This window comes from Mesoplodon bidens (assembly GCF_964165515.1).
Source record: "Mesoplodon bidens genome assembly, chromosome: 14".
Classification (NCBI taxonomy): Eukaryota; Metazoa; Chordata; class Mammalia; order Artiodactyla; family Ziphiidae; genus Mesoplodon; species Mesoplodon bidens.
In genome coordinates this window covers 44803225-44822404 of record NC_138170.1, presented here as the reverse complement: position 1 = coordinate 44822404, position 19180 = coordinate 44803225, and the positions used below count along the sequence as shown (strand labels likewise).

The 19180-nt window shown below is 35.2% G+C and overlaps 1 protein-coding gene across 1 annotated transcript in view; it reads right to left on the bottom strand.

The window, feature by feature from the left end:
* The window catches only part of ASB3 (ankyrin repeat and SOCS box containing 3), a 95726-nt gene that overhangs the window by 14772 nt on the left and 61774 nt on the right, over positions 1–19180 (bottom strand). The window contains exons 7-9 of the mRNA XM_081255064.1: positions 17476–17673; positions 7549–7806; positions 2577–2710 (exon numbers count right to left, since the gene is read on the bottom strand). Of these exons, the coding sequence (XP_081111190.1) occupies positions 2577–2710; positions 7549–7806; positions 17476–17673 (590 nt within the window). The remainder of the gene's footprint in view (positions 1–2576; positions 2711–7548; positions 7807–17475; positions 17674–19180) is intronic.

Below are 19180 nucleotides of genomic sequence, written 5' to 3'. Positions count from 1 at the left end.
ACTAAGAGGAAGAACACAAGTGTTTCCTAAGTAGTTTGCAATAAGAACAGGGTTAAAAAGTCTTCCTGGTATAGGAATAAAAGGCCTTTGTAACACTGGACAACGCAAGAGTCAAGGTGGATCAGGATTTCTCAACCTGGGCACAAGTGACATTCGGGCCAGATAACTCTTTGCTATGGGGGGCTGTTGAGTGCACTGTAGCATATTTAGCAGAACCTCCCTGGCCTCTATTCACTAGATGGCAAGAGCACCCCTACCAATTGTGACAACCAAAATATCCCCTGTGGGGGGGCAAAATCACCCCTGTTGAAACCTCCACTATGGATGAAACAAATAACAAAGAACTGCCAGGGATAACTCACTTTCTTGGTAAACAGCACTTCCAAACCACCTCACATCCTGAACCAGGAAACAGAAGGAACACCAGGATTTGTAGGAAAAATGATAAATTCAAATTCTGGATATGTCAGAATGTGGGACACCAAGTGGAGATGTCCAAAAGTCAGTTGGATATATGGGACTGGAACCAAGAAAAGAGGCCTTGGCAAGAGAAATAGACCAGAAAAGCATTAGCTACATTAATACCTTTGAAAAAGGCTTTTGTCAGCCAAAATAAAATCCTCTTAAGAGATGATGATTATTACCCTACACAAGCTCTACCTAGTGCCTAATTAAACAAGAAGCCCTTGATGGATTTAGTCTACTGCAGGATAATGTACTCATGCACAATTCTTACCTTCATCTGGACAAACGTGCCATATGTTAGAGTCTTCAAGGTAAACTCTCACATATCTTTACTAATTGATAGGTTGCAATAATCTTCCCATTTGGCATATGCTCCTTCTTTTTGACTTTTTGTTCCCAAATCCATTGTCCCATATTCTATCAATTAAGAAATAGATACTTCCTCTCTGCCACTGCACATACATAATTAGCAAAAGCAGATGCAATTCTCACATGCATGTGAGTTTTTTAACATTATCATTAAAGAAATTCTGTTCTGGAAGGCTCAGAGACTCCAAACAGATTATACTTCTTCTTCAACAAGAAACCTCACTGACAGTTTGAATACACCTCAGTTCAAGAGCATATTTTCCTGAATGTCTTTTTTTTGATTGAGAATATTTACTTAAATGTAATCTTCCAAGAAATTAGAAGACATTTCTACATATGTGTAAGTTCACTTGTTAAAAACCTATTCAGGGGCTTCCCTGGTGGTGCAGTGGTGAAGAACCCGCCTGCCAATGCAGGGGACACGGGTTCGAGCCGTGGTCCGGGAGGATCCCACATGCCACAGAGCAACAAAGCCTGTGCGCCACAACTACTGAACCTGCGCTCTAGAGCCTGCGTGCCACAACTACTGAAGCCTGTGCGCCTAGAACCCATGCTCTGCAACAAGAGAAGCCCACATGCAGCAATGAAGACCCAACACAGCCAGAAAAAAAAAAAAAAAAAACCTATTCAGTATGTTTTATGAAGAGTCACATTTCATGTAAAAATAGCAGTGAAGAAATAATTTTCCTAACTTAAGACATAATCTGGTTAACAAAATAGATTAAAATAAATCTGAATAAGTAAATAGAAACACTGTGCATATATTAAGTTTAGTTTAATCCGGTTTCCTTGTGTAAAATCTTCTACTGTACCCTCTTTATTTTTTTAACTAGCTTAAAAACTTTTTTTTAAATTGAGGGTAAGCTGATAATTTAAAATAGTAATTTAAAATATCAGTCAATTCACAGAATTTCCACCCAGCTCACCTCCACAGTTATATCTTATCAACACACTGGCATACATTCAGTAAGAAAAGATAATGATAAAGAATGGTGATACTTCCTTTTAGAGATGATAAATACTATAGAGAACACAAATCAACACACACTCCAAAGAGGAAAATTCATTTAGCATTTTTCTAACCACAAATTAAATATTCACTAACAAGATTTTTAGGACTCAATTTTGTTTGCGTAACCCTTACTAAAAAATAAAAGCGATATCATTAAAATATCAGTAAACACCTGCTATTCTTTACACGCTCCTTAGGCTAAACTTATAAAACCAGATATGATTTTTGTTGAAGGAAATTACTATGACCTCTCTCACAGTCCCATCTTTTCCCCACATAAAGAAAATGCAGGGGACTTCCCTGGTGGCGCAGTGGTTAAGAATCCCCCTGCCAATGCAGGGGACACGGGTTTGAGCCCTGGTCTGGGAAGGTCCCACATGCCGCAGAGCAACTCAGCCCATGTGCCACAACTATTGACCCCGCGTGCCACAACTACTGAAGCCTGAGCGCCTAGAGCCCATGCTCTGCAACAAGAGAAGCCACCACGATGAGAAGCCCACACACTACAGTGAAGAGTAGCCCCTGCTCACCACAACTAGAGAAAGCCCATGTGTAGCAACGAAGACCCAACGCAGCCAAAAATAAATAAATTTTTAAAAAGAGAAAATGCAAATGATGCCCAATTTAATATAGGTTCTCCAATGACTCTTATCACTTAAAATTACAACACAGGTAAGGAAGGAAGAAAAGAAAAGGTAGTGAAGTATATTTGAAAATTGTGCTTTCTTACCAATATGTTGCTGTAGAGCCCAAGAGGAGTTTGAGGCACGAGCAGAGAGCATCTTTTCAACAGCTGGAGGAAGCCTCCTCCAATTAGTAAACTCCAAAGTGAAGATAAGGATGTCATCGCTGATTGAGTCAATCCTATATTGGCAAGATATTAACACAAAATTAGACACAAAATACACCAAGGTTCACCCTGAAAACAAACACCACGTACCTATTCTTACAACATCTTGATGTGGAAGGCAGACAGAGAACTGCAGCATAGAAAATATTCATGAAACTAGAGGCAAGTTCAGTGGACATGAAAAATCAGCTATAGTTGCTACAGGAAACTCAAGTGACTGTGCATGTTGTTGTCCAATGGATGACAAAAGGAGTTTCTACTCTTACAGAGGGTAGGAATTTTCCTACCCATTCCCCAGCAGCAGTGGTAAGAAAAGACAGATTCAGTGTCACTGTCATTAGTGGATTTGCCATTATTTCCTCCCAAATGGACCATCTTGCCAAATCTAGATTGGTCATCCTCACAGACACATAATTTAACAGTCCTGAAAGGATAAAGCCCAAACACCCAAAGCTGTCCCTAAACTGAGTGTATGAGAGAGATGGCTTGTTTCTGACCAGCTCTCAGAGATGTACTACAACTGTTCTCCTATAAGAACCTTTCCCATTATATTGTAGATACGGCTCTAAAGGGCATACCAGAATAAGTTTTGTCTTTAAGAACTGAAAGAAGTTGTTGAAGACAAGCAGTTCTCCTTCTATTTTTTAAAAATAATGTCATATTTCCTACCAACCCACCCAAAAGAGACTTCCCAAATTTTATAAGCACTTGAATCCTAAGAGAAAGAGCACTGACCCAAGAAAAGCTCTGATTTCTAACATCACCTCTACTACTTACAAACATGTTGCCTAAATTCTTTAAGCCCTAGATCCTGGTCTCTAAAATGAAAATAACACTTAACCTACCTATTTTAGGGGACTATTCATGAAAATAATGGAGACAATATAGTAAACAGACTTTTAAAACTATAAAATGTTATATAAATATCTGATATTACTAGAACTGGTTTGAAATTTTCAGTATTACATTTTTAGTGGGCCTTATAACATTGTACACATGAAATTTAGTCAAAGCTTAAAGAGAACTCTAAATTCTAACAAGATCCTTATTTTGTACTCAACTAGATACTCCCCTACCATCACATTGTTTGAAGAAAAATAAAATCATTAGGGTCTCTGGTGATTACTTCAAAAACAGAAATTATTTTCAAGGTCGCTTTTTTGGAGACATTACTGAGCAAGGACAAAAGAAGGGAAAAATAGAAGTAAAGAAACTGAATAATACTCTAAACCTGTCATCTCAAAGACAACTTATTTCTCGTAATTCAGGGTCAAAGTATCCTTGAAATGACTGATTAGAGAGTATGAAAATTATTTCCTAAAATCTTAATTCTCTAATATGCAAACTTAAATAAGGAAAACTTAAACTGTAGCACAAATGCTTTGGGAAACATTTTACTTCTCAAAAAGCTCTCAGTGAAGTCATGATTTATCAGAAAATACTGAGAATAAGTGAAATGATAAAATATATTCAAATGCAAACAACCTCCTTCACTTTCTAGGAACCCCACACCAAAGGTTACTTGGTTCTGGTTGCTAGTTTCTTTTTTAATGGTTTCATTTTTCTACCTTAATGTGCTGTCTCACTGTGACCAAACACAAAGTCATTTTTGTGCAGTTATCTAAACACACACAGAAGAAATAAATCTGTTTACACAGCTTTAGTTAATATAATGTTGAGTTTATTTTACCAATGCTGATAATGGCACTGAAAATGTATTGTTACTGTACTACATTGACCGTTATATTGTACAAAGCAGTTGCACAATCATAAACCAGTGACAGTTAATCAACTAAATGCACAGATGACATTTACTTTCTATCATTCGTCTATTGCATTGGGGGTGTGAGGAAACCTAGTCTTGCATTTAAAGCTGAAAAAATATTTCAACTCTGCAGATTATATTGTGACAGACAATTATTCAGCCAGATACATCTTTAAAGACTGTTTAAGACAACCAATACCTAGGAAAGACATTTATAATTTACATAACAAAGATCAAGCAACAGACTTACACGTTATATAAATAAGATATAACCAAAATCCACTTTAACAACATATTGACATTTTTATGGGATAATTATTTTATAACAGCTCTTTGAATGTAAATTTGATCAAAGAAAGCAAAACATTCATCACATTCAGCGTAAACACTTGCTTTATTCATGCAATAAAAGATCAGTAAGCAAAAATTTGACCATGTTAAGCATTTTTATTGCTAAAGTGAAATTTTCCATCGTATTTTTTCTAATGAATATAAAGTGACTAAAGTTCTCCTTCAGAGTAAAATGTATGCAACTGGCGTTCTCAATTCAAATAGCTGAAGTTTTACAATTTACTACAAAATAATTTGTAGTTTACTATTTATTAACTCTTTTCTATCCTAATACATCCAATAAATATAACACAAACCCAGTGGCTTATTACCACAAAAATTCTCAAATGGGCTAGTCACATGGGGGGAAGGGAACCTTGTATCAGAACTAGGGATGGGAGAGTATATTTTACAAAGTCTTTTGGGAGGATAAAGCAAATTCCCTTTCCTTCCAGTAGTCTATGTAGTTGTCTGAGGAGGAAAGGAAAAGAAGATACATTTAATTTTTTCCCTGAATAATTTCTTCCTAATTTAGGAGTAGGAAAGAGCAAGAAAAGTTGGCCCAGATCCCCCTAGGTTAGGCAAAGGATTAAGGTACCTAAAATTAAGTGATAAAAACTACCATATCCCTGGGGATACACAGGGCTAAGGCAGCATAGCACAGGGGTTACAAAGACAGACATGAGCCACACTACTGGACAGCCTGAGTCCAAACCTAAGCTCTCGCACTAACTAGCTGTGTGAGCTTGGGCAAGTATGTTAAATACTTTGTGCCTCAATTCCCTCCCCTATAAAATATGGATAATGGTATCTACTATGTTTTATATTAAATGAGTTAATAGTAAAGAACTTAAAATAGTACCTACTGTGTATCAGGCAATATTTTAAGTGTTGGTTAAAGAAATAAACTAGAAACCAGAATGGAGCATGAAGGCTGAAAGTAATGGGCAAGTAACATGGAGTCAAGTTAGTATCTTCAGTAGAAAAACACAAGAAGCATTGCTGAGAAGAAAGTGGGTGCCTTGGGAATAAGCACTAAGTGAAGTGACACAGGAAAGGGAACACACTGTCAGAACTGCCCACAGCTATCTCATGTGTTGACTGGATTTACAGTAGCATTTTGGGGAGTGAATCCTAGAACAGTGAGGGGTAACTGCTGTTAGCTATCAGGAGCCCAGACACAACAATAAAATTCACTAAGTAAAAAGTTAAGGGTCCTTAAATAGCTTTGTTAATAGCTAGATATAGCATTCATTAGTGTGCGTTTCTATCTCAGTACTGAGTGTGTGTATGTGTGTGTGTGCACATGTAAAAGGGGATTTTTTAGGACAAGTAAACATACACAAATAACTTTTAAAAATTAGATTTCTCAATGAATTGTCAATAATTTTTACATCTCATTCAGTTATCTAAAAAATACAATGGATTTTTGTAAAATTTTATTGAAATGGTATAGAGGGAATTGCAACAGTGAGTGATTTGACAGATAACTATGTATTAATCAGCTGTTGGAGACAGAAGTAAATACAATCGGGTACTCAAACCACTGTAAACTATAAACAAAAAGTAAAGTGGAGATCAGAACATGTACCTAAACTTTGCTTTACTTCTATATTCCTCAAACCACCTACCAGAAAGCAGTTTTCCTCACAAGCCACATATCTGAAACATTTAGTATCAGAAAGGGATGATAGTCCTAAGCATAAAACCTCTGCTTAGTGAAAATTCTTGAATTCTATATTATGGCAGACATAATAAAAAGGTGAGATATTGGGATCCTGCCAAACAAAGATATGTTCTTCACTTACAGATGGAGAAGCCACCAGGCGGAAGAAGCAGTCCCAGAAATGCAAACAAAATTTACAAGCAGGAACCACTAGTGTTGCCTGCATGAATACCAAAGAGGACCTCTTTTGAAAAGCAAAATTTAAATAACAAAATATCAGAGCACTTTTCTGCTGAAATCCAAAATCTCAGTATTTGTCTAAACATTATTTCGGTAAATGGTAATTTCTGAAGCACAAAAAAGAAATCTTCTAGATGTTTCATTGAAATTTTATAAAATACATTTAATTTTTATGTTCTTTATATTCCTAGAGACTTTTATTCTATTTCCTCATTTGACTCGAATTATCAGGCCAAAAGAGTTCTCTCACCGCTACAATTACCTTCTCGGTCCATCTAGACACATAACTCTTGAAAAGGTTGGTAAAACAGTTTTATCCTTTTGCCCTAGAAAATTTCTGACTCAACTTTCATATAATCACTCATAGGGGATGCCCTTCTGAGAAATCACTTGAGGTAAAGAGTTATTTCCTCAGCTACTCCAGAAATCAGTATTTATTGAGGGAGACTAAGTTCAAGTAGACAAGTTGCTATAGGATAGGAGTATTCAATCTAGTTGACTAAGGGATGCTAGAAATCTCCAAAGCAGCTACAACCATTCTGTCGCAGACATTTTAAGAGCAGCATGAGGGATGGCCTAAGTAGAAGAAATAACCCTCTCAGGAGGGTTCACTGGCATCCATTCCTTTCTACTCCCTTCCAGCCACCTCTGACCTTTTTCCAGGACTCTATCCTTACACTCAATCTCACTATTAGCAGCGCCCCCAATTCCTTTACCCCAACCCAGCCATCACAGTCAAAACACACACAATAACAACCTCCTCCCAACACAGGGATCACAAGAAATTGGGGGAAATTAAAGGTAGTACACTCACTCAAAAAGAGTAAAGTCCACATGGTAGGATTTCTTACCAAGAACTGCAGAGGAGATTCAGTGGGTCAAATCCAGCAAGCAGGAGAGATGGCAACCATTCTTTATATTTTGTCTGTGCTTTAACTGCATGACTTATAAATTCAGATATGTGGCTCCATGATGTCAATGGGCAACATTTCTTCAAAAAGTAGCGAAATACTGAAAACCTCTCATACTTCAGGCAGTATGCCAAATGAAGTTCATTTAGCTGGGCTCCATATTTCAAAAGAATATTCACAATTCCAAAGAAGTCACAGCTCCACCACAAAAAAGAAAGAAAGGAAGGAAGGAAGGGAGGAAGGGAGGGAGGCAGGGAGGGAGGGAGGAAGGAAAAAGAAGGGAAGGGAAGAGAAGAGAAGTTAGATTTTCACATTAAAAAAAATAATTCTTACAAAGTTAATAGTAGTTACAACTGGAAAATAAGAAGAGCAAATGGGATAGTGGATGATTTTTACATGTCTAGTGGATTGAGACTAGGGGACCAGAGGAAAGGGAGGGTTTTACTTTTTAATTTACACCATTCTGCATGATTTTTAGTTTCCAACTATGAACAAGTCGTGTCCTTAGAATTTAAAACATTTATCTTAAATAAGTAAGTTTTAAAATTATCATTGACAAGTAGAAAACTCTTCTCAAATTGTGATTTTTTTGCACAATTAAGTATCCATAATACAAAATACTTGCTAAACAAAGTTAATAAAACAATGTGACTGGTCCCTAAAGACAGATGATTCAGTCTAGGAATCTCCAAGATACCACTTCCTTCAACAATAGCTAAGTCAATTTCCCTCTTACTTTTAAATTTCTAATGGTAAAAAGCAATCATACAGAAAAGCTTTTTTTAATGAACAAAAATTTAACTTACAGCTTTAGATTTTTAAATTAATCTTCTTTATCAAGTGTTTTACAGAATAAATTTGTTATCATTTTATACCTATTGAATTGGTTACTTTAAAAAAGAAAAAATTATCATCCAATACTGCTAAGTTGTGGTTAAAATGATTGAAAATAAGTGTAACCCTTTTATGAGAGAGCTAATTGGCAAAATGCATCAAAAGAGGTTTCATAGCAAAGTTATAAGGAGCACAGACTGGAGCCAGAGTGCTCAGCCACTTATTAGCTGTGTGAGTCTGAGCAAGTTATTTAAACTTTCTGGCACACAGAACTAGCATTATGTAAGTATGTGTAAAATAAAATGATATGTAAAGTAAAATACCACACAAATTAAAATCCAATATAATAAACATAAATCCTGGGAATTTATCCAAGAGACAAAATAAAAAAGAAATTATATCCTATTTGCACAAATATATTAACCATAGTATTGTCTATAATTTTTTAAAAACAAATTTTTAAAAAACAGAAATTACCTAAATGTTTAACAGAGGAGCAGTAAGTGCAAAATATTACATAGTCATCAAAAACTACAATTCTGATGGTTGTGTGACCACATTTAAAAAACTGTTTATGATATAATTTTTTTTTTTTTTTGTGGTACGCGGGCCTCTCACTGCTGTGGCCTCTCCCGTTGCGGAGCACAGGCTCTGGACGCGCAGGCTCAGCGGGCATGGCTCACGGGCCCAGCCGCTCCACGGCATGTGGGATCTTCCCGGACCGGGGCACGAACCCACGTCCCCTGCATCAGCAGGCGGACTCTCAACCACCACGCCACCAGGGAAGCCCTATGATATAATTTTAACTGTAACAAAGCTCAATAAACATGTATGTTCATTACACACACAAATGTGAAAGAAAATATGCAAGAATAAAATTAGTCTCCCTCTGAAACTGGCATTAATGCTATTTTAAATAACTAGAAATAAAAAAGAAATATTTCATTAATCATAGTATTATAGGATCTAAATAATGAAGTCATAAAAATAAAAGAGAAAACAAACATAAAACATTTAAACCATTGTCATGTGATACCTCCTACTTCTGAGGACTTATGTACAGAACTTGAAATCAAGGTTTTAAGTCAGTTAAAACACTATATACATAAGTAAAATGTCACCTACCCTGTGTAAATTTTTGTAAATCTATTTCATTTGTTCTCCAATTTCTGCTCTTTTCTTCAGTTAAAAGATTAAATGGTAATTCTCTTTATTATTAATAATATGCATAGCAATTAGAAAAGAAAAATCTATAATTCTTAAATTTCTTTATAAAAATTAATAAATTCGTTGTCTGTCTACCATATATTGCTATTTGTTCCAGGAAACTCCCATCATTCATATCAGTGTTCTTGAAAAGAGCCCTGTATGCATGTATTTTTTCTTCTGGCTGCTTTCAGATACAGGAAAGCTGAAAGAATTTGTTGCCAACAGTCCTGCACTACAAGAAATGCTAAAGGATATATTGATACTTCTGACCAGTGGTTCTAAACAGTTATAACCAATATAATTGGTTTATTTCAACTACTTCCACCTCATTTAACTAGCTTCTCTTTATTACTACGGTTATTACTTGTTGATTCCACTACAGAACAATCAACACATGATATGGACTGTTGAACACATTCGAGTAAACATGTAGGTAAACAGTGGGAAAAGCTCAAGACATTGCCTCATTACAAATGTGATACATAATTCTCAAGAAGACTGTTAATTTTCAAGGCATCTGTGTTTACATGTACAATTCAGGGACTGGCTGAACTCTTCCCTCAAGCAATTTGAAACCATCAATGGCCTAACCATAGATACTTTAGCTCTTAAAGAGCAGTTTTTCTGCTACAGAATACAAAGGTAAACGGGAGCCCTAAATGCACCCTGTTAGATTAAGTGCTACAGATAGCTAGATAACCTATTTTCTGTTTAGAATAAAACTACAAAACCAAGAGGCTTTCTTATTCAAGTTTCGAATATAGCAACGAGACATGTGGCTCATGCTAAGAAAATTTTAAGGACAAGGCCACAGATAAACCAACCATCCAACTCTAAATGTGAGAGGAACATGTGCATATAATTCCCTATAATAACAAACTTTATTGAGTAATTATTCTGTACCAGAATAAATGGTATGTTAAATGTGTTACACCGAAGATTTGCCTTTATCTTCACAATCACCCTAAAAAGTAAGTTTTAATATCATCTCCACTCTAGATGCAAAAACTGAAGCTTAGTCAAGCTAGTAATTGGTAGAATTGGGATAATAATATCAAACCAAAATCTAACAGTGAATATGATACAGCAAATATCTGAAATATCTCTCCTACATTATAAAAACCAAACACTTCATGAAACAGTCAAATTGAGAATTATTTTAAGGCCAGACCTATGTTTCCCAAAGTATGTTCCATGGAACACTAGTCCCTGAAAAATGATCTATGAGAAAAAGGCTCCATAATGAAAATATTTGAGAAACTTTATAATATACACTAGTCCATGAAAGGACAAATACAGTATGAACTTAAATTTTCAACTTATATGGTCAAGTGTTTTTCTTCAACCTCCAGATACCTTTCAGAAGAAGTAACCTTAGAATTAAAGCAATGGATCCAATAGTTAATCTGAAAACAGCCTAATAAAGAGAGTATAAAATGCCCCAAAAGTCTGTAAACACAGGAATAGTGTATTTATTGTAAAGTTCATCCTATGTTCCCAAATTTTTCAAACTTTTGTAGATTCATTCCCCCTTAGGAATTCATAAAACACAACACCATAAGAAAAATTCTTAGAAGCCCTCCAGGAAAGAAATCTAATTACCATTGCTTAACCCTGTGTTTCCCAAACTTAATTAACTAAGGAACCCTTTTAATCCTGTGTATTATCTATTAACAATGTATAGAATGAGTACTCTACAAAACACACTTCGGAAAACCCCACTCTAAATTTCTTCCAATTATCACATTGCCTTGTGTTAGAAAGGACAAGAGCATACTCCTAAAAGGCTTATGAAACTGCCTACTGCTACACTATAAAGACTTTTCCAACAAAACTACCATTTATATGGTGAATAATAAACACAAAATAAACTGGAGGATCATAAAACTTTCTCAGCATGCCCTGAGCTTCTGCAAAGGATATTAAGAAGGTCTCAGATACATGTACAAGCTCCAGAAACTCAAGCAACTTCAGTGCTCTATGATGACCTTGATTATTATATGTTACTGAGTAAGAAGAGTAGACCCTAAGGCTTAGATAAAACTTTGGTTAAAATGTAAACTACATGGACATATGCATGTGTTTCTCCTAACACTTAATACAAATTCTCTTTCAAGCCCTGATGGAGAATTGGAAAAACTCATCAAGTCCTAGAGTAGTCCCTCCCATTTAACATAAATATCAAGAACAAACTGTGACACATTAAGAGATTCCACATTATATAACAGTGAAAATCATAAGACACGGAGAAAGAGGAGAAGTTTAAAAACTAAAAATGCGATGTCTAGACCTTATCTGGAGGCATGTACACTTTCCATCATACTGCTCTTTGAAGTTCAAAAATGTGCACAGAAACAGGCCCAGATAAAAATACACAGTAAAAGGAAATTCAACATGTTAACAAGGTTTCTTTTAAACAAATAGAAATGGGCAAATATCTTGAGAATTTTAGTTTCAATTACCCAACAAAATATCCAACCAACTTATCAGCTGAATCATCAAAAGGCCATATAATAAGTTTTATTGAATGGCTTTCAGCCATCAGCTGAGAATAAAATAAAAACATTAGGTTGTGTCAGATGTATCCATGTGTGATATGATGACAAGAATGGACACAATTATTTTTACAAAACTAATGGAATAACAATGATTAGTATCAATTAGAAAGACAGACAAAATCAGGTCGGTTAAGCCAGGATCTCTTTCTACATTCATATAGAAAAGGCATTAATATTTGTTCAAACTGTCCTGAAATTTCTCAACTTCCTGCTCTTCCACCCATTCCAGTTAAAGGAGTCTTTTTCTTCTATTTTCTCATTTGAGTTGAATTACTCAGCTATGCCCTTGAAAGACTGGCTTCATGTCACTAAAACTGTTGTTAGCCCCAAAGGACAAAGAATGCTTTTGTACGATGGTGGAGGAGACAAGACACCTTTCTATCATGTTTTGGAGTGTGAGAAGAGCTAAGGGTCACTGCTTCAAATGGAAGCTTATCCTCTCCAAGGGATATCCAGTAAAAATGTTTCAGAATGCTAATCCTGAGCTAAAAAGTTACATCAGCTGAATAAAATAATAAAGAAGGGAAAACTTAAAACCCAGAGCCATTATTTATATTTATTATTTTCATCACCTTTTGATATTAATTATACTATTTGTAAAAGCAGATATGTTTCCTAGAACGTAACAGGCCAACAGTGCAAGGAGGGTCACAAGTATTAAATTTCTAGATCTCTGAGAAATACCAGAAAACATACAAATAAGAAAACAAAAGTTTTTGACTCATTAATACCTGGAGTCAGTTAAGTGCTGATTAAATCTTTCTACAACAATCTTACACCAAACTAACATTATTGTAACAACACACCATTGCTATAAAAATGAAATTTCAAAACTTATACCACTAAACTTACCCCATTGTCTATTACCAAATCTCTGAAAATTTGAATATTTAATAATTAATTTTGGAAAATGGAATCTTCCAAGTTCCCTGGTATCATTACTGTGACTAAAACGCAAATTCTTATTCATAATTGGTAAATGTAATATAGGAAATTCAAACATTGTTTTTTAAGGAAAAACAGCACAAAAAAGTTATTTTTAAATGAAAATTTTAGTCCACTGTCCTTGCTTTTTAAATAGTAATTGTAATTAATTTAATTAATTTTAAGTATGCAACCATAGAGAATCCAAATTTTCAGATGCATACTTAATGAAAGAAATTAAAAATTAATGAATTTTTCAACTTCGGTTTTTTTCCACAGGCACTAGCTATATTACCCTCTGATACACTAAAACAAAACCTACTGGGAGAATGACAATTTTCTTGCTTGATCAGCTTTACATCGAGTCCCAAAAAAATCCAATGATTTTCACATTACATGTACAGTGATGACATGCAAACTAAGAGCCAGACGTTAGCTTACATAAACATAATATAGAGACTAAAAATTTAATTGATGCTCTTTTTTAGATAAATGGAGGATGGCAAAAATGAATTTCTTCTCCAGAAATGAAGAAGAGAATTAACCTTGATACTTTTCTGTGTGCCAAAAATTGTGCAATGTACTATATTTTTATACACATTAAATGTGAGCATATGTGATTATGATGCTACCATTGCTTAGATTTAGTCCTTTGGGAAATGTTTCCCTGTCAATTAAATTCCCCACAGAGTAGGTAATAACGGCAAAGATATATCAAAATTAAGTCTACTGCCATGGGCCCAGGCAAACAAAAAGTCAACTGGAAAGACTAGGAGAATGTACCCTCATAAAACAGATATTCTGATGTTTTGATGACTTTTTTCCTTTAGACTAACAAATAGCATTTTCCAGTGACTTTTCTTACTGAAAACCTACCTTACTAATTAAAAATACATTTGGCCCAATTACAAGTTCCCACATGAAAGAAAATATCTGACAAGCCCTTTTAAAGCCACCAAAACAGATTTTAGTTATGCTCTATAGGGCCATTTTACAGAGCAAAATTGCCAAGAATAGCAAAAAACAAAGTTTGTTAGCTCATGTCTGTGACCAAAGACCACCATATGCCACACTGTTGCTTATTTACTTTTAGTTTTCAGCAGTTTGATTATTGAGCATGCTTTTCTTTGGGTTTATCGTTTTTTGGTTTGCTGAGCTTCTTATCTATAAAACTTACGTCTTTATCCAATGTTGGGAAGTTTTCATCCATTATCAGTTCACAACCTCTTTCTCCTCCCTTTGGGACCCTAATGACATGAATGTCAACCCCAGTCATACTGTCTCTCAGGTCCCTGAGGCTCTGTTCCTTTTTGTCCCCCAAGTCGTCATCTTCTCTGTTCTTCTGTTTGGATAATTTATATTGGTCTATCTTCAAGTTGACTCTTTCCTGTCAATTCCATTCTGCTATGGAGCTCATATAGTTAAATTTTCATTTCAGATTTTATATTTCTCAGTTTTAAGAAGTCCATTTGGCTCTAGTTTTTATTTCTCAGCCGAAAATATCTACCTTTCCATTTATTTCAAGTGTGTTTACTTCATTAAGCACCATTATAATAGCTGTTTTCAATTATTTAATATTTCCAACATCTAGATCATCTCAGGGTTGACACCTGTTAATTGTCTTTTCCCTCTAAAACTGGTCATATTTTCTGGTTCTTCATATGTCAAGTCATTTTAGACTGTATCCTGGACATTACAAATAGTAATGCTGTGTGTAAACTCTAGGCCTGGGTCCTGTTATAATCTTTTGAATATAATACTGATTGTGTTTGTTTATTTTAGCAGGCATATAACCTACTTAGGTTTAGACTACAATTTCTTTTTCACCTCTACAGACTGCTGGTTCAGTTCTCAAGCCTCTGCTATGCTGCTTTGGGTCTGGCCCCATGAAATGTACCATTCAGGGGCCTGAGACTTGGGTGATAGTTCAAATCTTGTTTTCAATGTCTGTCCTGTGCATTCAAAGCTTGGATGGGCTCTGGACATATGCAGGTTTGTACACAGAATTAAGAGAACCCCTTCTCCAGCTCTCTCGGCTCCAGGATTCCCCTCATACCCTCTGTTCCACAGGGTTCTATTTACCTGATTTCTCAGGCCAGAAAAACATTAATTTTAAGGTGTTTCGGGGTTAACAGGGGTACTGCTATGGTTTAATACGTTTAATTTAAACTACACTTATATAAGATGATGAGGCATGAGCTTAATTAGCTGCTGTGACCAGGACCAAAAATATTCCTCCAAAAGTAAGATGAAGACTAAAACAGATTATTGTTATATTGGACACATAGACATACAACTATACAAAACTATACAAAACCATTACATTCTGATCAAATAAAAAAATGTTCAGGGGCTTCCCTGGTGGCGCAGTGGTTAAGAATCCGCCTGCCAATGCAGAGGACACGGGTTTGATCCCTGGTCCAGGACAATCCCACATGCTGTGGAGCAACTAAGCCCGTGCGCCACAACTACTGAGCCTGCACTCTAGAGCCTGCGAGCCACAACTACTGAGCCCACGTGCCACAACCACTGAAGCCCGCGCGCCTAAAGCCTGTGCTCCGCAACAAGAGAAGCCACTGCAATGAGAAGCCCACGCACTTCAACAAAGAGTAGCCCCCGCTAGCCACAGCTAGAGAAAGCCCGCGCACTGCAACGAAGACCCAAGGCAACCAAAAATAAATAAATAAGTGTATTAAAAAAATATTCAATTCTGATCTAATAATAAAATACAATAAGATAGATATGTACAGAGAAAGGCAAATGAATCAACTAAAGTCATCAGTATAGGCCTAGTGAGGTAAACTAAAATAATTAGGGCTCCTCTGTTTATAAAGACAAAACCTAAGTATACCATGAAATCGGGAAAGTTATGCATAGAGTGGATCCCAGATACTCAGATTAACCAAAACCCCAGATACTCAGATTAACCAAAACCCCAAATACTCAGAGTACAGTGTATACGTAGAAGCTTAAATTCAGAACAAATGAAATGAACTACTATTTTACATAGCAAATATTACAAGATGGTAGAGACTGAAAAGCTTAGCAAATAAGTTTTTGATAAATGTTTAAATTAAGTCATAGCTAGCAATCCATAATGGTGAATTCAGGAAAGCCAATGAAATTTGAGGTAAGCCTGCAACCTCTTTTGCGTCATTAAAAACAACAGCAATGGGCTTCCCTGGTGGCACAGTGGTTGAGAGTCCGCCTGCTGATGCAGGGGAAACGGGCAGAGCGGCTGGGCCCGTGAGCCTTGGCCACTGAGCCTTCGCATCCGGAGCCTGTGCTCCACAACGGGAGAGGCCACAACAGTGAGAAGCCCGTGTACCGCTAAAAAAAAAAACAAAACAAAAACAGCAACTACTTGCACAACTTATTCCATTATTGCATGGACCATAGATTTTACTCAATATGGCTTTTCTTACACATAGCCTTATTCTTACCATCTATTTTAAAACCTTAGGAGTCTTACAGACAAGTCTTGGCCAGAATCTAATCAATAATCTATCAGTAATTCTTCATTTATTCTACTCACAGCATCATGGCAGATAAGCAAAAGAAATATTTTTAAAAATTTTAAACTGAGTGTGACCTACAGAAATAAATGCTACATACCAAATACATTAAAAATGCAAGAATATCTAGAAAACTAAAGTTTTATTTTAGGTTCATAACAAGTCTTGTAAATATAAATTTCAAATGATAAATAGCCTGACACACGGTCAATATCATACTTGACAAAGATATTTTTAACTTTTTTATGTTTTTGCCTCCCAGCTTTACTGAGGTATAACTGACAAATAACATTGTAAGATAGTTAAAGTATATAATGAGGTGATTTGACATACATATACATTGTGAAAACATTCATCACCTCAAATATTTACCTCTTTTTTTTAAGAGCATTTAAGTTGTACTCTTACTTAGCAAATTTCAATTATATAATACAGTGTTATCAACTACAGTCACATTATACATTAAATCTTCAGCCCTTATTCATTGTGTAACTTAAAGTTTGTTTTAATTCTTAAATTGTTTTGAAGACCAAGGAAATCAGAGAATTCCTGCATTTACTTTAATATATTGGAAGTATGCTCTAAAATTGCTACACCAAAAATATAATCCAGAGCCAAAGAGAGAAGGAAAAAAATCTGACATTATCACCTAATTTTTATTACAGTTTGACTGAACAAGGTGCATCACAGAAGGCTTTTGTTTTTGTCTGTTTTTTGTTTTTAAGTTACCAATTCAGCTCTAAGACATATTGCTTCACAAAAGAAAGTCACTTGGAAATACATCTCCATATAGCAAAAAAGAATAAAAATACAGCAAATATACATACTCCTTTTGGAAAGCCATACACATGGGAGAACTGAATCCAAAGACGAGGCACATCTGGGCATCTGGGTGGTAGCCAGACTGGAGCAACATTTCTAGGCACTCTTCATGCCCTCCAAACACTGCTGAGTACACAGGACTCACTTTGTTTGGCCCAGTGTCACAGACCCGGTTAGTAAGTGGTATTAACAAGTCCAAGATTCTGCAAATACACAAATTCAGGGGTATATAATGCTTTTATATGTACATAAGTGTAGACATTTCTACAGCACATATTTTGGGTCACCCATTGATTGATTTTAAAAAGTCTTTCTGTCTTCAGTGTACTTTCTATCTACAGTAAATTATTACAAGCTACATACTCCGAAATGTTACACTCATTATTGTTGCTTAATAGAAAGATCCTTAAACATATCTGAAGCAGAGCTAAATAACGTTCCCATAAAAGTAAACAGATAACACACAGTCCTTTATTTTTCATGAATTATTTACCTTCCCACCAGCAACCACCTTCCTCCCCAAAATTCAAATTTTATATTAGATATTTTAGGATCTAATAAAATTTTTTAAAACTTCATTATACTAAATATAAACTTGTTATCAAGAAAACAAGTTATTTTCCTTCATAAAGTAGCAATCAAAGTTTTATTTTTCTAATCAGTAAGAATTTTTTAAGATGGTGAGTGACATGAAATGAATAGTATTTTCATCAGGAAGAAGTCAGAAATTCTGCTAAAATATTGTATTCTCAGAAAAGAAGATGAGCTCTTTAAATATTAAGGCAGATTTATTTAAAAATAAAGAATAAATTAAGAATTTATAACATTCTTTCTCTTTGCTACTTTTCCTTAGGTAAGGTAGGACTAAGATAATATTTAAGGAGAACTTATATTTCACCATGAAGGAAATTATCAGTGACAAACAGAATTCTCAAAATTGAGAACAAATGAGGACAAATTCTCAAGAGGGTTTTGGTATCAATTTAAAGCTCAGAGTATAATTGTACCTAAGATTTATGATTAGATAAACAATCAACAGTTAAGAAAAACATCAAATTTTTAAACCTAAGTACTTTGTTAAAATAAAGAATATGTTTAGTGTCTATGTAATAAATGTGCTAAATTTTTTTAAATGAGTTGGAAAAATTATACTCTTCAACAGGGCACAAACATGATTACAAATATCTTTAAGGAAATAGTAAAATACCATGCCACCTAGTGGCATAATAACCCAATCACAGCATCTGTTTTCCTACTATGTATACATACTAAAGCCAAAACCATTTCACTATTACTTTTTAAATTAAAAAATACTAACAAGAGCTATAAAAATTATTATTGTAGTAGTATGACTCTAAAAACTTTAAAAATATATTTTAAAAAACTGTTTGGTACCAATCTATGTTAAGACAGGCTGCCATATTCTCACGGTATAACCAGGCTTAATAATTTCTGAGATTCCTGGAACCCCCAATTTCAGGGAGTTCCAACTTTGGTTAAGTCTCTCTCTCTTCAGACAATACCAAAAATTTCACTGGAATTTCTGGCTAAGGAAGAAGAGTAATAGAAGCAGGGGAAAGTACCAAGTTGAATTTGAAATAAGACAAAAAGACGTCCAGTCAAAGGGTTCAAGATGTGGAGGACTACCCAGTCCACACAAAAGAGATCACAAACTCAAAACCTTCCTGGGGTCAAGGAGGTAACAAAGTA